Source organism: Phyllobates terribilis, unplaced genomic scaffold (genome assembly GCF_046119375.1).
Source record: "Phyllobates terribilis strain yellow unplaced genomic scaffold, ASM4611937v1 Scaffold_9__5_contigs__length_417890890, whole genome shotgun sequence".
Classification (NCBI taxonomy): domain Eukaryota; kingdom Metazoa; phylum Chordata; class Amphibia; order Anura; family Dendrobatidae; genus Phyllobates; species Phyllobates terribilis.
The window spans coordinates 244,625,845-244,640,508 of NW_027362769.1; the positions used below are offsets into that span (position 1 = coordinate 244,625,845).

General features: G+C 41.5%; 1 protein-coding gene across 3 annotated transcripts in view; it reads right to left on the reverse strand.

Annotated features, from left to right (window-relative positions):
• METTL22 (methyltransferase 22, Kin17 lysine) overlaps nucleotides 1-14,664 on the reverse strand; it is a 224,842-nt gene that overhangs the window by 187,288 nt on the left and 22,890 nt on the right. For all 3 annotated transcript variants that reach the window (XM_073647778.1, XM_073647777.1, XM_073647779.1), the window contains exons 2-3: nucleotides 13,070-13,229; nucleotides 117-434 (exon numbers count right to left, since the gene is read on the reverse strand). In XM_073647778.1, coding sequence (XP_073503879.1) covers nucleotides 117-434; nucleotides 13,070-13,229 — 478 coding nt within the window. The remainder of the gene's footprint in view (nucleotides 1-116; nucleotides 435-13,069; nucleotides 13,230-14,664) is intronic.

Sequence of the window (14,664 nt, forward strand, 5' to 3'; positions counted from 1 at the left end):
CAAAGCGCGGCCAGGTACAGCTACCGTAGTTGTAAATAAAAATGGTTTAGCAAACTGGACAACACTTTCTACGTACACCATGGTAGGTGTTACAAAAGACATAATGTACACCTTACCTATTTTAATTACATCTTCAGCATTACATGAAGCCTCTTCTTCGTAGTTTTCTTCACTCCCTATTGTAAGAATAGTTGGACACACAACATTGCGGATACAATCTGGCGGTTCAGGTCCGTCAGAAGCAGATTGTGGTCTTCTCTGGACTTCCAAATCTCCATCATCATCAAGCAGAGCTTCTAATTCCTGCACTTCTCGTGGAGTTGCCTCTCTAGAGAGCAATGACTCATTTTCATCATTGATGCTGTTTTCTTCCAGATTACTTGCAGTTTCTAATGTATTGCTTTTCCGTAGGATCTTAAATTGTGTTTGAAAAACTGAAAGAGGAAAAATAATAACATTTAGTGGAGGCCAAACAAACAAAAAAACTGAAAGGGAAGCGGTCAGCTGATATATGCTCAGAGTTCATAGAAGGATCCAGCAGAACCTTAAAGATCAGAGTGTGTGTGGAAGAATGGGCCAAAAATCACACCTGAGCAATGCATGCAACTAGTTTCTCAATACAGGAGGCATCTTCATGCTATCACCAACAAAGGCTTTTATACAAAGGATTACATTTCAGTAAGAGTGTTCAATACTTTTTTCCTGTGTCATTTCTCATTATTACACAACTTAATTTATGAACATCCACGATTTGATTTTTTTGCCTGCATGGATTGGATGGGTTGTTACTGACATATGTGAGAATTTCATGTCAATAGCAGCTTAGAAATATATTTACTTACAAAATTGGTGACGTGTTCAATACTTATTTCACCCTCTGTATCAACCCAATCCAAAACCGCGGCCATCTTCTCTGGGCCAAAGCTCATTTAAAATGGACTGAGGCATGTGTGAAGACTGTTCTGTGGTCAGATTAATCAAAATGTAAAATTCTTTACAAAGATAAAGACGCAGTCTACTGTGGACTCAAGATGTGAGGGACCATCCAGCTTGTTATCAGCGCACTGTACAAAAACCTGAATCTCTGATGGGATGTGGCTGCATTACTGTCTATGGCATGGGCATCTTACACATGTAGAAAGGCACAATTAATGCTGGCCATTATATAGCCATTTTAAAACATCAGATGATCCCATCCAGGCAACATCTTGGTTGCATATTTCAGTAAGACCATGCTAAACCACATACTGAATACATGGCTTTCGTTTGGGTGATATACTGTCCGCCTGCAGTTCTGACTTCTCACCAATAGAAAACATTTGGCGCATTATGAGACGTAAAAATCTGGCAAAGACTACACAGGACTACCGAACCGCCAGAATCCTACATCCGACAAAAATGGGACGGTCTCATCACTACCAAGACATTTAAAGACTTGTGTAAGGTAAAAAAATAAAATAAGTGGGGGCTACACAATGGTAGATAAAAAAGAGAGGGGTCGCGCACTGTTCTATTTGGGTGCTCTGAAGGAAAAAGTAGTCCAAAATGCAAAAAGAACTTCGGCACTCCAGTTGTATTGATGCAAAATGACTATTGCAGAAGATAGATCCCTTATTGGCAAAACCAAAAATTATACATCAACGTTTCGACCTATTTGGTCTTTTTCAAGATATTTTCTAAATAAAGCAAAAAGCAGTATGTCAAAAAGAGTGACAAGGTATAACCACTTATATTATATTATGTCAGGGACACAATCAATACATAAAGCAATAGTGATCAAATAACAATGGCAATCCCGTGTGTACAGGCATAATTAGAGGAGTGGTAGCAAAGCAGTGTCACCAATCAGTAATAGTAAGATATTCAAAGGAGAAAAAAGGAAAAAATTGTTCAGGACTTACTGAGTATAGGGTTTTTTGTAAGTTCAGAGTATTCTGCAAGCTATGGGAGCTGGATTAAATGGGTAAGTAGAAGAAAATGAAAGCAAAAAAAGTGAACTTTAGGACCGGCTATAGCATATATCATGCTTAGGATCTGTCCATATTAGGAAAAATACCTGCAAATTAGGAAATGCCTTCCATGTGGATGCGACGGTAGGTCATGCTGTGTGGTTGTATGTGGGGCATACCCCTCTTTTTATATATATCTCCACCCATGGGGACTAATTAGAACCCTAACGATGTGTGTGCGCCCTCAGAGGAACATCCGGACATGCGCAGTGCGTGGAACGCAAACCGGAATGAGCGCAGTCTCTTGAAACCGGAGCTTCCGGTCATGCACTACGCGTGGAACGTACGCCGGAATAAGCGCAGTCTCGGAATGCCGGAACTTCCGGTCATGCGCAGTGCGTGGAACACAGGGAGAAAGAGAGAAGAAAAAGGGAGAAAGGAAAAAAGAGATAACGAAGGGAAAAAGAAAGAAAAGGGATGGGAGAATGAAAAGGAAGAGGAAGGAGAAGGAAAAGGAAAAAAGTGTGGGGGGGGGAGAAAAGAAAGGGGTAGGGGGAAAGATGAACAGGGGAAGAGAAGGAAGGAGAAAGAGATAATGTAGAAGATGGAGAGAAACACAAATAGGAATGGCTCCCATAGCCTGTGTTTAATATGAGATCCAAGGTATCACATAAAGGTTACTGGTGAAAAGCTTAATTAATCACCTATAGAAAAGAAGAGAAAAGAAAAAAGAAAACGAGAATCAGATGCACTACATAAGAATGCTACAGTGACAGTATATAAACTTATAATAGCTAGCTGTATATAGATATAGACCCAATATTCATAAATTCAGGAAGAGAATCCCACCCAAATTTTTGAAAATCATACCAATTAATATTGTAATTCATATTCCCTATTTAAACCCTTAGGTGTCAGGGTTTGAAGAGTATGTATCCAGAAAGATTTGCGTTCTTTTAATCTCTTAATGCGATCACCCCCTCTTCTGTTTTGAGGTATATGATCGATCACCTGATATCCGAGTTGTGATATCGTGTGGGACATAGCAGAGAAATGGGCCGGAATCGGTAAAAGGGTACATCCATACCTAATGGTGGATTTATGTTGCGAGATGCGGTCTCGGATATGTTGGGTCGTCTCCCCAACATATCCGAGACCGCACGGACACTTAAGATAAACGACATAACTCGAATCGCACGAGAAATATCCCTTAATGGGGTATCATTTGAATGTGGATGTGTGAAGGATCCCCTCTTCATAATATTGGAACATTGGAGACATCCCAGGCAGGGGAATGTGCCTCTGCATGGAGTCGCTAAAGTGCGTTGAATAAACCCACATCCGCCCTGACCAAATCGTCTTGGATATTTCGAGGTCTCTTATAACACAGAAGGGGTGTGTTAGAAAATTCTGGTACTGCAGGGTATGACTGTTTTAATAAAGGCCAATGACGCAGGATGCATTTATAAACTGCTCTACTGAAAGGGTGGTACTAATTTATGAATGCTACTCGGGGGGATTTATTTGTAATATGGGTTACTTTAATTTGTTGTTTCAGAATATGCTGTGGGTAGTCTCTGACTAAATTTCACATCCATTTCTTCATGTCTAGTATCCCTCATGACACTATCGGAAACAATCCGGTCAATCCTACAATATTGAGATTTGGGTAAGGATTTTTTCACATGATACGGGTGACAGCTCGAGTATAGTAATAGACTATTTTTATTGGTCGGTTTTACATATAAGTCGCTTCCAAGTTTTCCTGCGTCCGTTAGTGAAATCATTGTATCCAGGAAATGGATGGCCCGTGTGTCATGATGTATTGTAAAGGTGAGATTGGGTACTCTAGTATTAAGATCATCAAAAAACTCAGTCGGCTGTTTATCTGTACCTGTCCAAGTCAAAAAAATGTCACCAATATAAAGTCTCCAATATAATGCATATGTATTGTCGAGACTATGGGTATACACAAAATTCTTTTCGAAAGCCGCCATAAAAATATTAGCATAGGGACGCGCCACGTTCGAGCCCATAGCCATTCCCCTCCTCTGTAGGTAGAATTGATCCTCAAACTGAAAAAAGTTCTTAGTTAGAATGAGGGTAAGGAGATCAATACAGAACTCAATTTGTTGTGTGGTCAAATCAGTAAGAGCATGAAGAAAATTTGAAGTGGCACTGATGCCTTTCTCATGGTCTATGCTAGTGTATAGACTATTAACGTCCATGGTAACCAGTATACTATTGGAGGGAATCGGGCCCAATGCGTTTATTGTTGTAACAAAATGAGAAGTATCCTTCAAACATGAAAGGTATTTTCAAGATATGAGGGGTCAGAATTTTTTCAAGCACAATGGCTAATGGAGACAATACAGAATCTGTAGAAGCAACGATCGGTCTTCCTGGGGGTGTTTGTAAATTTTTGTGGATTTTAGGGAGTGTGTAGAACACAGGTATGGTAGGATGAGTGTTCACAAAAAACTCCGCGAGTTTAGCATCATTCGTGCCTCTATGGAGATGATAAGAAATCAAATCAGAAATAAGTGTGACTATTTCAGAAGTGGGATTGTGCGATATAGGTAAGTATGTGTCAGTATCACTTAACTGTGCATAGATTTCAGAAATGTAGAATGAACGATCCATCACGACCACAGCTCCCCCTTGATCAGCTGGCTTTATCATCAAATCTCTCTTATTTTTAAGGAAAAAAAAGGGCTCTATTTTCCTCTACACTCAAATTGTTCTAATTATGAAACTGGCCCCCCTTGATAGCCTGTAATGTGTTGTTGATATCCCTCTGAACAAGGTCAATGGATGTCTCAATATGAGGGTAAGAACGTGGAGGTTGGAAACGACTAGGTACTCGCAATTGTAAATCACTGAGATAAAACATATCGTCCTTATGGATGTCCATAATGGGGTCCCCAACACCCCTGTCAATTGAAAAATGCACCTTAAGTCTCAAGCTTCTGTAGAACCGATGTAATTCCTGTTCAAGAAGAAATGTGTTGAATGAGGGGGTGGGGCAAAAGGAAAGTCCTTTTTGTAGAAGGGTTAACGCGGCGGGTGCCAGGTTATGCGACAAGATATTGAAGACAATGTTGCTGGTCCTACCCGAGACCGGGTTGTCATCCTGACATTGTCTGGCTGATGATGCTCGCCTCCCCCTCCTCGTCTTGTTTTGAAAGGACGGCTTTTGCGTTGTTCTAAAAAAGGAGCAAAGTGACGTGATTCTCTTTCACTGTCTGTAGACGAGTTGCGGCCTGTTGATGATGTATAGCCTCGTCTGTGAAATCTCCCACCTCTGCCGGAGTCGGATGTATGCCATCTGTACACCTGATTATGCAAATAGTCTTCGGCGTCACGGAGAAATTTTGCCTTCTTAATCTGGAGATCGTTGCGATATTCGTTGATGTATTCATCCACCCTAGTTTTCAAGGTGGAAAAATCTTCGGATGAAATTGTATCACTAAGTTGCAATTCAGTAGCTGTGATTCTTGTATTCAGATCCGCAATTTCCTTTTGAAGAAAATCAATAGTCAGTAATATTATGTCCATAGAATATTTGTTCAGGATACCTTCAAATTTAGCACAAAAATCTGGATTGTCATGGAATAAAGTGGGACGTAGAGAGACTCTCAAGCCACGTGGAATACGCTGTATTTTAGGATATTCCGCGAGTGTAACACAGTGTAGGTCTAGGGCTGTAAGTCTTTTTAATTCCTTCTCTACACAATGGTAGACATGGCTTGAAGCCCAACTTTGAGATGTGTTGCTGGCATAAATTTTTTTAAAATAGATTTTTTTTCTAAAGTGGAAAAATGTTCAACTTTCACCTTGGTTTTTTCCAAATCGTTGCAGTCTTGTTTTCTTTACAGTTTACACAGCGCCCCATCCTGGGGGCAATGTTCAGTGTCAGCGATTATTCTGGACATCTTAGCAGGAGTGCACTATATCAGGGGTGTGGTCTTCATGGGGCAAAGCAAATGTCCGTAAAAAATTTGTAAAGTTTGAATTTTGGTTCAGTTGCGCGGAACAAAGAAAACAAAAATTGAATAGTAGGATGGCAACCCTGACAGCAGTTATTAAGGTGTACAGAACCTCTGATTGTATCTATTACATCAGTGCATCTCAAACTTTGGAACCAGCCTCACCATTGAGCCGCCTCTCACCCCCTTCCATAGTTTGTGTGGAGCAGCTGGGAGGCAGTTTTCAAAGAAGAGATCACTTAGCAACATAAATTATTAATTTTGCACTTATTATAATGATATACTGGGTAGCGGGCAAAAAAAAAAAAAAAAAAAAAATGGAAAATTGGGATAGATTTTATATTTCAGTATAAACGTCCAATACAGATAGGAGGAAGGTGTCAATGGGGTCTACAGGGATGACCGTCAATCACAGATATTGGAGCCGATTGGTGATCATTAGGGGATATGTACTGGTACTACAGTACATTCGGGGGCCCATTATTAACCCTATTATGGATCTCTAAATAGCCGTGGTAGGGCTATATTAATTTTAACCCTTCAATAGAAATATGTTAATTTATTAGAGTAAAGAAAAGTTGGTATCAGAGGTCTGTGGGGGTAATGTCATGATTTAGATGGCAAAGGGCGGTCACACCAAATATTAAATTCAGATTTCTCTTTTATTAGTTGTTAAAAATTAAATATTTAACTTCTATTATTGAAAGAATTTTTACTTTGAAGCATTTTCTTCCATACCTGCCTGAAACTTTTTTCACAGTACTGTATATGGGGGCTTTAATTTGCTAATCAATGTTTTGTTGATTAGAGAGTGTAATCTTAACTTATAACAAAGCGCTCTGCATTTCCCGAGTACACAGTAAGTGGAAATAGACAGCGGTTCACATAGACCGCTTCTGTATGTACTCCCTGTGTAGCAACCAGAGCTGTACACAAAATCCAGATCAGATTGGACTCCCCTGCCAAAGACTAGCACTTAACCCCTTACTGACAAGTGAAGTAATAGTACAATGTGCCAATGTACGGAGCGAGATCAGGAGCTGGGTCCACATCATACCAAGGAGAAACCAGATGTTCAACACAACTAGCATTTTGCTATAACAGCAGCGACCAGAGCTTGCTCTGATTCCCGCTATTCAACTATTTAAATGCCACTGTCAATCAATCACTGATATGTAAATGGTATGACTGTAGGTTTGTATGTGCACCGCCTCCCATGGGCCCTTTGCAACGCAGAAGTGGATGGTCAATGGACTGTCAGTTTGTGTCTGGGCCTCCCAGTCCATAGGAGCACATAATTCTGTCTGTATATAGAACAAGTGATCAGATGATAAACACATTTAAGACCCCGAATGAGAACTAAAATTATCGAATCACACCCCATTTTCTCGTCAATAAAGAAATTTACCGTATTTTTCGAACTACATATACATATATACACATACATACACAGTACAGACCAAAAGTTTGGACACACCTTCTCATTTAAAGATTTTTCTGTATTTTCATGACTATGAAAATTGTACATTCACACTGAAGGCATCAAAACTATGAATTACCAAATGTGGAATTATATACTTAATAAAAAAGTGTGAAACATCTGAAAATATGTCTTATATTCTAGGTTCTTCACAGTAGCCACCTTTTGCTTTGATGACTGCTTTGCACACTCTTGGCATTCTCTTGATGAGCTTCAAGAGGTAGTCACCGGAAATGGTCTTCACTTCACAGGTGTGCCCTGTCCGGTTTAATAAGAGGGATTTCTTGCCTTATAAATCGGGTTGGGACCATCAGTTGTGTTGTGCAGAAGTCTGGTGGATACACAGCTGATAGTCCTACTGAATAGACTGTTAGAATTTGTATTATGCCAAGGAAAAAGCAGCTAAGTAAAGAAAAACGAGTGGCCATCATTACTTTAAGAAATGAAGGTCAGTCAGTGGGAAAAAATGGGAAAACTTTGAAAGTGTCCCCAAGTGCAGTTGCAAAAACTATCAAGCGCTACAAAGAAACTGGCTCACATGAGGACCGCCCCAGGAAAGGAAGACCAAGAGTCCCCTCTGCTTCTGAGGATAAGTTTATCTGAGTCATCAGCCTCAGAAATCGCAGATTAACAGCAGCTCAGATTAAAGACCAGGTCAATGCCACACAGAGTTCTAGCAGCAGACACATCTCTACAACAACTGTTCAGAGGAGACTTTGTGCAGCAGGCCTTCATGGCAAAATAGCTGCTAGGAAACCACTGCTAAGGACAGGCAACAAGAAGAAGAGACTTGTTTGGGCTAAAGAACACAAGTAATGAATATTAGACCAGTGGAAATCTGTGCTTTGGTCTGATGAGTCCAAATTTGAGATCTTTGCTTCCAAAGAAAAGGTGAATGGATGGACTCTAAATGCCTGGTTCCCACCGTGAAGCATGGAGGAGGAGGTGTGATGGTGTGGGGGTGCTTTGCTTGTGACACTGTTGGGGATTTATTCAAAATTGAAGGCATACTGAACCAGCATGGCTACCACAGCATCTTGCAGCGGCATGCTATTCCATCCGGTTTGCGTTTAGTTGGACCACCATTTATTTTTCAACAGGACAATGACCCCAAACACACCTCCAGGCTGTGTAAGGGCTATTTGACCAAGAAGGAGAGTGATGGGGGGCTACGCCAGATGACTTGGCCTCTACAGTCACCAGACCTGAACCCAATCGAGATGGTTTAGGGTGAGCTGGACCGCAGAGTGAAGGCAAAAGGGCCAACAAGTGCTAAGCATCTCTGGGAACTCCTTCAAGATTGTTGGAAGACCATTTCCGGTGACTACCTCTTGAAGCTCATCAAGAGAATGCCAAGAGTGTGCAAAGCAGTCATCAAAGCAAAAGGTGGCTACTGTGAAGAACCTAGAATATAAGACATATTTTCAGTTGTTTCACACTTTTTTGTTAAGTATATAATTCCACATGTGGTAATTCATAGTTTTGATGCCTTCAGTGTGAATGTACAATTTTCATAGTCATGAAAATACAGAAAAATCTTTAAATGAGAAGTTGTGTCCAAACTTTTGGTCTGTACTATATTATATATATATATATATATATATATATATATATATATATATATATATATATATATATATATATATATATATATATATATATATATATATATATATATATATATATATATATGGAAACGGCAGCGGCAAAGGAGCGGGGTACTGGAGGCAGGCACTGCCTGCTGCAGCCTACACTGTGCCCGCTGCTAAAGAAAAAAGAAAAAAAAAGAATATTCACTGCTCCCCATAATAGCGTGCACACTGTAGCCGTAGCAGCTGCTCAGCAGTCGCATGTGCCCGCTATTAAAGACCATGAATATTCACTATAACCCACTCCCATGGGGTGGGGAGTAGTGACTATTCATGCTCTTTAATAGCATGCACATGCGACCGCCGAGCCGCAGCAGGAGGCGCGCTACGGCTACAGTCTGCAAGCTATCAAGGAGAGTGAACAGTCACTACTCCCCACGCCCATAGTCTCAGTGTGGGGAGCAGTGACTATTCCGGCAGCTCATCTCACTATGTGAGGGCGCATGACAGTGACGTGATGCGCGGCTCACACTGAGATCAGTGCTGGCAGCAGAGCAGGATGCAGTGCTGGAGCAGAGGGAAGAAAGGTGAGTATAATTGTTTATTTTTTGTGTGCAGCATAATGGGGATGGAGGTGTCATGCATACCAGGATGGGGGGGGGGGGTGCCAAGCATACCAGAAAGAGGGATGAGGGGTGCCATGCACACCAGGATGAGGGATGAGGGGTGCCATGCACACCAGGATGGGGGGTATTAACAGAATTGGGGGACATTACCCCTATAACAGTGCCAGCAGCAGACCCCCTCCCCCTTAACAGGGCATCACCACATTTTTTGCTTCAATTTTTTTTCTGTTTTCCTCCCCTAAAACCTAGGTGTGTCGTATAGTCTGAAAAATGCAGTAATTTTTTAAAAAACTAAGATATAAACATTTTTATATATTTTTTTTGTCTTTTTTACGAATTACAATTTTTTTCACTTTTTTTAATTAAAGAGTCCTGGCTCTTGTAAAAAGGAGAGTAAAAATATGAGGCCCAAATAAAGGAAAAAAAGCCCAGTCGTGTAGAGGTGTTAAGACTGAACTGTAATAGAATCTAATAGGAAAATTACAATTTGTGCACTCTAGAAGAAGAAGAATCCCTCTGAAGACAGCACATAGAAAACAAAAACACAAAGGCAATGCTGAACGAAAGAAAAATTCAGGCACCATTTATAAAAATGTACCCAATTTTCAACTTCAAAACTTCTAACTGTGGGTTATTAGAGACTTGTGTTATGTAACCAGGCGTAAAAGGCATCCTGCCATGACAACTCTAGGCAAAATGTTCCACGCACAGTAATGACCTTCCAGCGAAAGTACAATGCACAGAGCTGGTTCCTTTATTTATGGGAGCACATTCACTTTATGCATCACGTAAATTCTGAACAAAGAGGAAATAAATCATAGCCTGGTGCAGAAACAACAAGCCACCCGGGGACAGCGACTCACAATTGTATAACATTCATTATTTAAAACTGTATCACAAAATATTGCATTCAGTGACTCGGTGCTTAAAAGGGTTATAACAAGTTATCCCCTATCCATGGGGAGGAGGATAACATTCCGAACACTGTAGCCACCAGTAAGCTATTCTCTATTCTGTAGGCAAAAGAAATGGAGTGGAGTCTGCACACGCTCACAGTTGCTTCATTCAGGATGGGCCCATCTCGGGATCACTAGGAGTCCTAGAGCTAGGATCCCCAGCAAGTTATCCTCTAGACCAGGGGTCTCAAACACACAGCACGCTGGGCACCAGAGACTAGAGGCATAACGATAAGTCCCAGGGAGGAAGGGAGTCCGCCAACCACAGCGCCGTTTTCTGCAGAATGTGCATCTTTGGACGCACAGTGGCTGAAATGTATTGCAGGGAAGAGAGCAATCAGCTCACTGCTCCGCAACTGCTATGCACACCGATGGCCAATCAGAAAGCGGCAGCTGACGTTAAAGGGGTTGCACACTACAATTTAAAATACGCAAAAGCGTTTTTACAATGAAAAGCAACTTCTTTATAATTACCTTCCTCTGCCTTTTCTGCCTGTGAGCGGCGCTATCACTGGCCGCTCACAGGCAGCATGTGACCCCCCGCTGCCGTCCCGTCTATTGTGGCGTGACTCAGCACTGTGGTCCACGCGGTGGCTGCTGGGTTGTGGGAGGGGTTACCTCACCGCATCACACCCGGTATTCACCGTGTGTTTTCCCAATGAATGGGGAGAGGGAGAGCGTGCGGCGGGTGCTGGGTGTGACGTGCGGGGTAACCCCGCCCACAGCCTGGCATCCACTGTGGATCGCGGAAGAGGGACCCTCGGCTGCAGCCTGGACTTGTCGTGACGTCAGCGGATGTCAGAGCCGGCTGCAGCCGGGGGTCACGTGATGTCTGTGAGCGGCCAGTGATAGCACCGCTCACAGGCAGAAGGGAGGCAATTACAAAGAAGCTGCTTTCCATCATAAAACCGCTTTGGCATATTTTAAATAGTAGTGGACAACCCCTTTAATGGTACATTGCCAGCGGCACATGATGTCACTGTCATGCACCACTCCCCTCCACCAGATATGAAGCAGGAAAAGGATGCGGATCACTGTGGGAGCAGGTACAGGTAACAATTTTTTTTATGTGTATGTGAAGAGTGGCAGGATAGGGGCCATTATTACGAGATGGGGTCCAGGACAGGAGACCCTATTACAGCATCGGTTCTAAAATGACAACATAGGGGTCAATAAAGGGGATACAATTACAGAATGGGTTCCAGATTTTCGGCATAGAGGCCAAAACAGAGGATAATATTACAGAATAGGCCCAGGATAACATGATAGGGGCAGGACAGAGGAAATTATTACAGGATGGAGGCAAGGAAGGGGGACAATATTACAGGATGGAGGGCCATGACCGGAAACGTGCTGTCCAGCATATCCAGCTCTCTTGTTCTACGCTGCTGCAGATGCCGTATCTAGATTGGCAGTTGTACATGCCATCCAGCATACCTAGCTCTGCTATCTAAGTGCTGTTCTGGCATATCCAGCTCCGCTGTAACTTGCTGCACCAACACCTCCGATGCATCCCATCCATCCTATGGCTTACAGCAGAGTTCCCCAACTCCAGTCCTCAAGAGCCACCAACAGATCACGTTTTCAGGATTTCCTTAGTATTGTACAGGTGATGGAATTATCACCTGGGTAATACCAAGCAAATCCGGAAAACACAATCTGTTGGTAGCTCTTGAGGACTGGAGTTTGGGAAACACTGTTTTAGAGAATCCACATCACAAGGTTCACCATAATAGGAGCCATTGTAAGGTATAAGGTACACGGGGACCAATAGTTAAAAATATACTTGAAGGGAATCTGTCAGCAGGTTTTTGCTGCCTCATCTGAGAGCAGCATAATTTAGGTAAAGAGAAGATTAATCCAATGATGTATCACTTAGATTACTGGGTGCAGCTGTTCTCACACAACCAGAGTGTTTAGATTTAGAATGAAGCAGAGCTGAGAAAGCTAACCCCGCCCACACCACTCTATATGTACAAAGTCCATAGACAGTGAGGTGCTTATCACAGGAGGGGGCGTTGCCGGACTAGTCCAGTTATGTTAATTCTCACAAGCAATTTTAAAGGCACAAAAGCACTTTCTATAGCAGTTTTTCTATAGCATTGTATAAGGAATATATGCCCATATAATTCACCTAACGTCTTTAATTACATAGATTATTTAAGGGATGCACATAATGAATGGAAAAGGAGTTGAACTGTTTACGATGCAGCAATATTACAAATCAAGTCCATGGAGACTGCATCAGTAATGTGCCCACCTAGATAAATCATAAAAATGCTAAAAAGACCAGCAAAAGATGGGCTGTTTCCATACTGCATATGGTTTCCACATCTGCTGGGTACATATTGCCAATGTAATGTTCAGAAGTCCTAGCAGGCACTATTGAAGAGCAGATGAGATATTACAGCAACGCAACTGTATTCAAAATATTCACTACATGAGAAATAGACGAGCGTCAGCTTCATCAAACCTTTTACCTGGCTGTCCGACTGCGTTCAGCCTGACCATGAGCTGCCTTTTGTGCTGGATCCGGATATGGATGTCTGATAAGACTGTGTCTTTTGAGAAAGTAATCGCTTCCATGTCTGCCTGCTGCTCCTGCTCCACATGGTTTTGGTCCTGGATTTCATTTGATGGCTGAGAAGATAAAATAGAAAATAATAATTACATGACAATTCTAGGAGGATCTGCCAAACAATGAAAAATAGTGGACACCACAAGTATATATGTATATAGTAATGTGGGGTGCTACGACTAACAGCGCAAAGGGAAGTGGTCAAATAATGAAAGAAAAGCTGCGCAGAATAATGGTGCACACCAAAGAATGAAGGAGAAAAATGGCTCGACTGAAAACAGAAAAGCCAGGAAAAGCCAGGATAATCCCAATATATAAATATATAATAGTGTATACAAATTCCCCGCCAATCAGGTATACTAATGGTGTTCAATATAAAAGATGTATCAAATACAAGGGATTCCTAATGAAGGGTAGAGCATGCAAAATACTAGATATCAAGAGGATAAACTTTCAACCAGTCAAGTATGAAAATATATTATACACACAAATAATATTAATGTGCAGATTAAAACGCCAGATAGCAGGTGTAATATAAATGTCAAATGTATCCACTGAATATCAAAGATGACATAAAAAGTATATGGACAGTGGAAAAAGTAAATAATTGCATGAAAAAAAATACCACTAATCCCAAAAGCATATAGTTATATGCATATATAAGATATGAGGGCCAAGAGGACAATACATATTTAGTATAAAACCATGAATAACTCTACATTTATCCCAATAGACATCATCCTGATGAAAACTAATGAAAATAGCAAGAGGACGTACAAACAAATAATGGTATGCCCAACATGGAGCCTTTACCCAACGCGCGTCGCTACCAGGTGTAGCTTCGTCAGGGGTGGTCACAAATAGAAAATAATAACTACATGACAATTCTAGGAGGATCTACGGCAGCAGAACACAGGGGATGGGGTGTAAGCCCTGTACCTATATTTTCTTAGGTAACTGAGCCCCTAACTCATTGCTACTGCAAGAAGAAATACATTAGTGGCCGCGATTTATTTAAGTACAAAGTTGTATGAAAGGTCTGCAGGATTTTATTTTCAGCCAGAAAACCCCTTCACTCTATGCTGTGTAACAAATCCTGAGAGAGTGCACTGTCCATACTGTCACAATTTGCCAGTATTTGCAGTGCGAGTGGGCACTCACATGCCAAATGGAGTCTCAGCAACTTCTTCTCATTGAATGATCACAGGAGATCCTTATCTGCACTATACAGTGCAGGTCGCATATGTGGTTACATGAGTGACCAAGCAAATACAGGGGCATAGTAAAAGCTCAAAAAAAATTGTATTTTATTAATATAATGTACTGTGAGGCAGTGAAAGGAATTATATGCGAGGGATAGTATGTATCCCCCAGAATGTGCATAGAAGCATATTGAACCCGCTGGAGTGCATTATAGTCACAGATGTAGCTGTAGTTGCAGTGCAGAATAAAAGTAAGTTTGGACTTGGTCAAGCTATTTGACCAAGGCAGATTTAG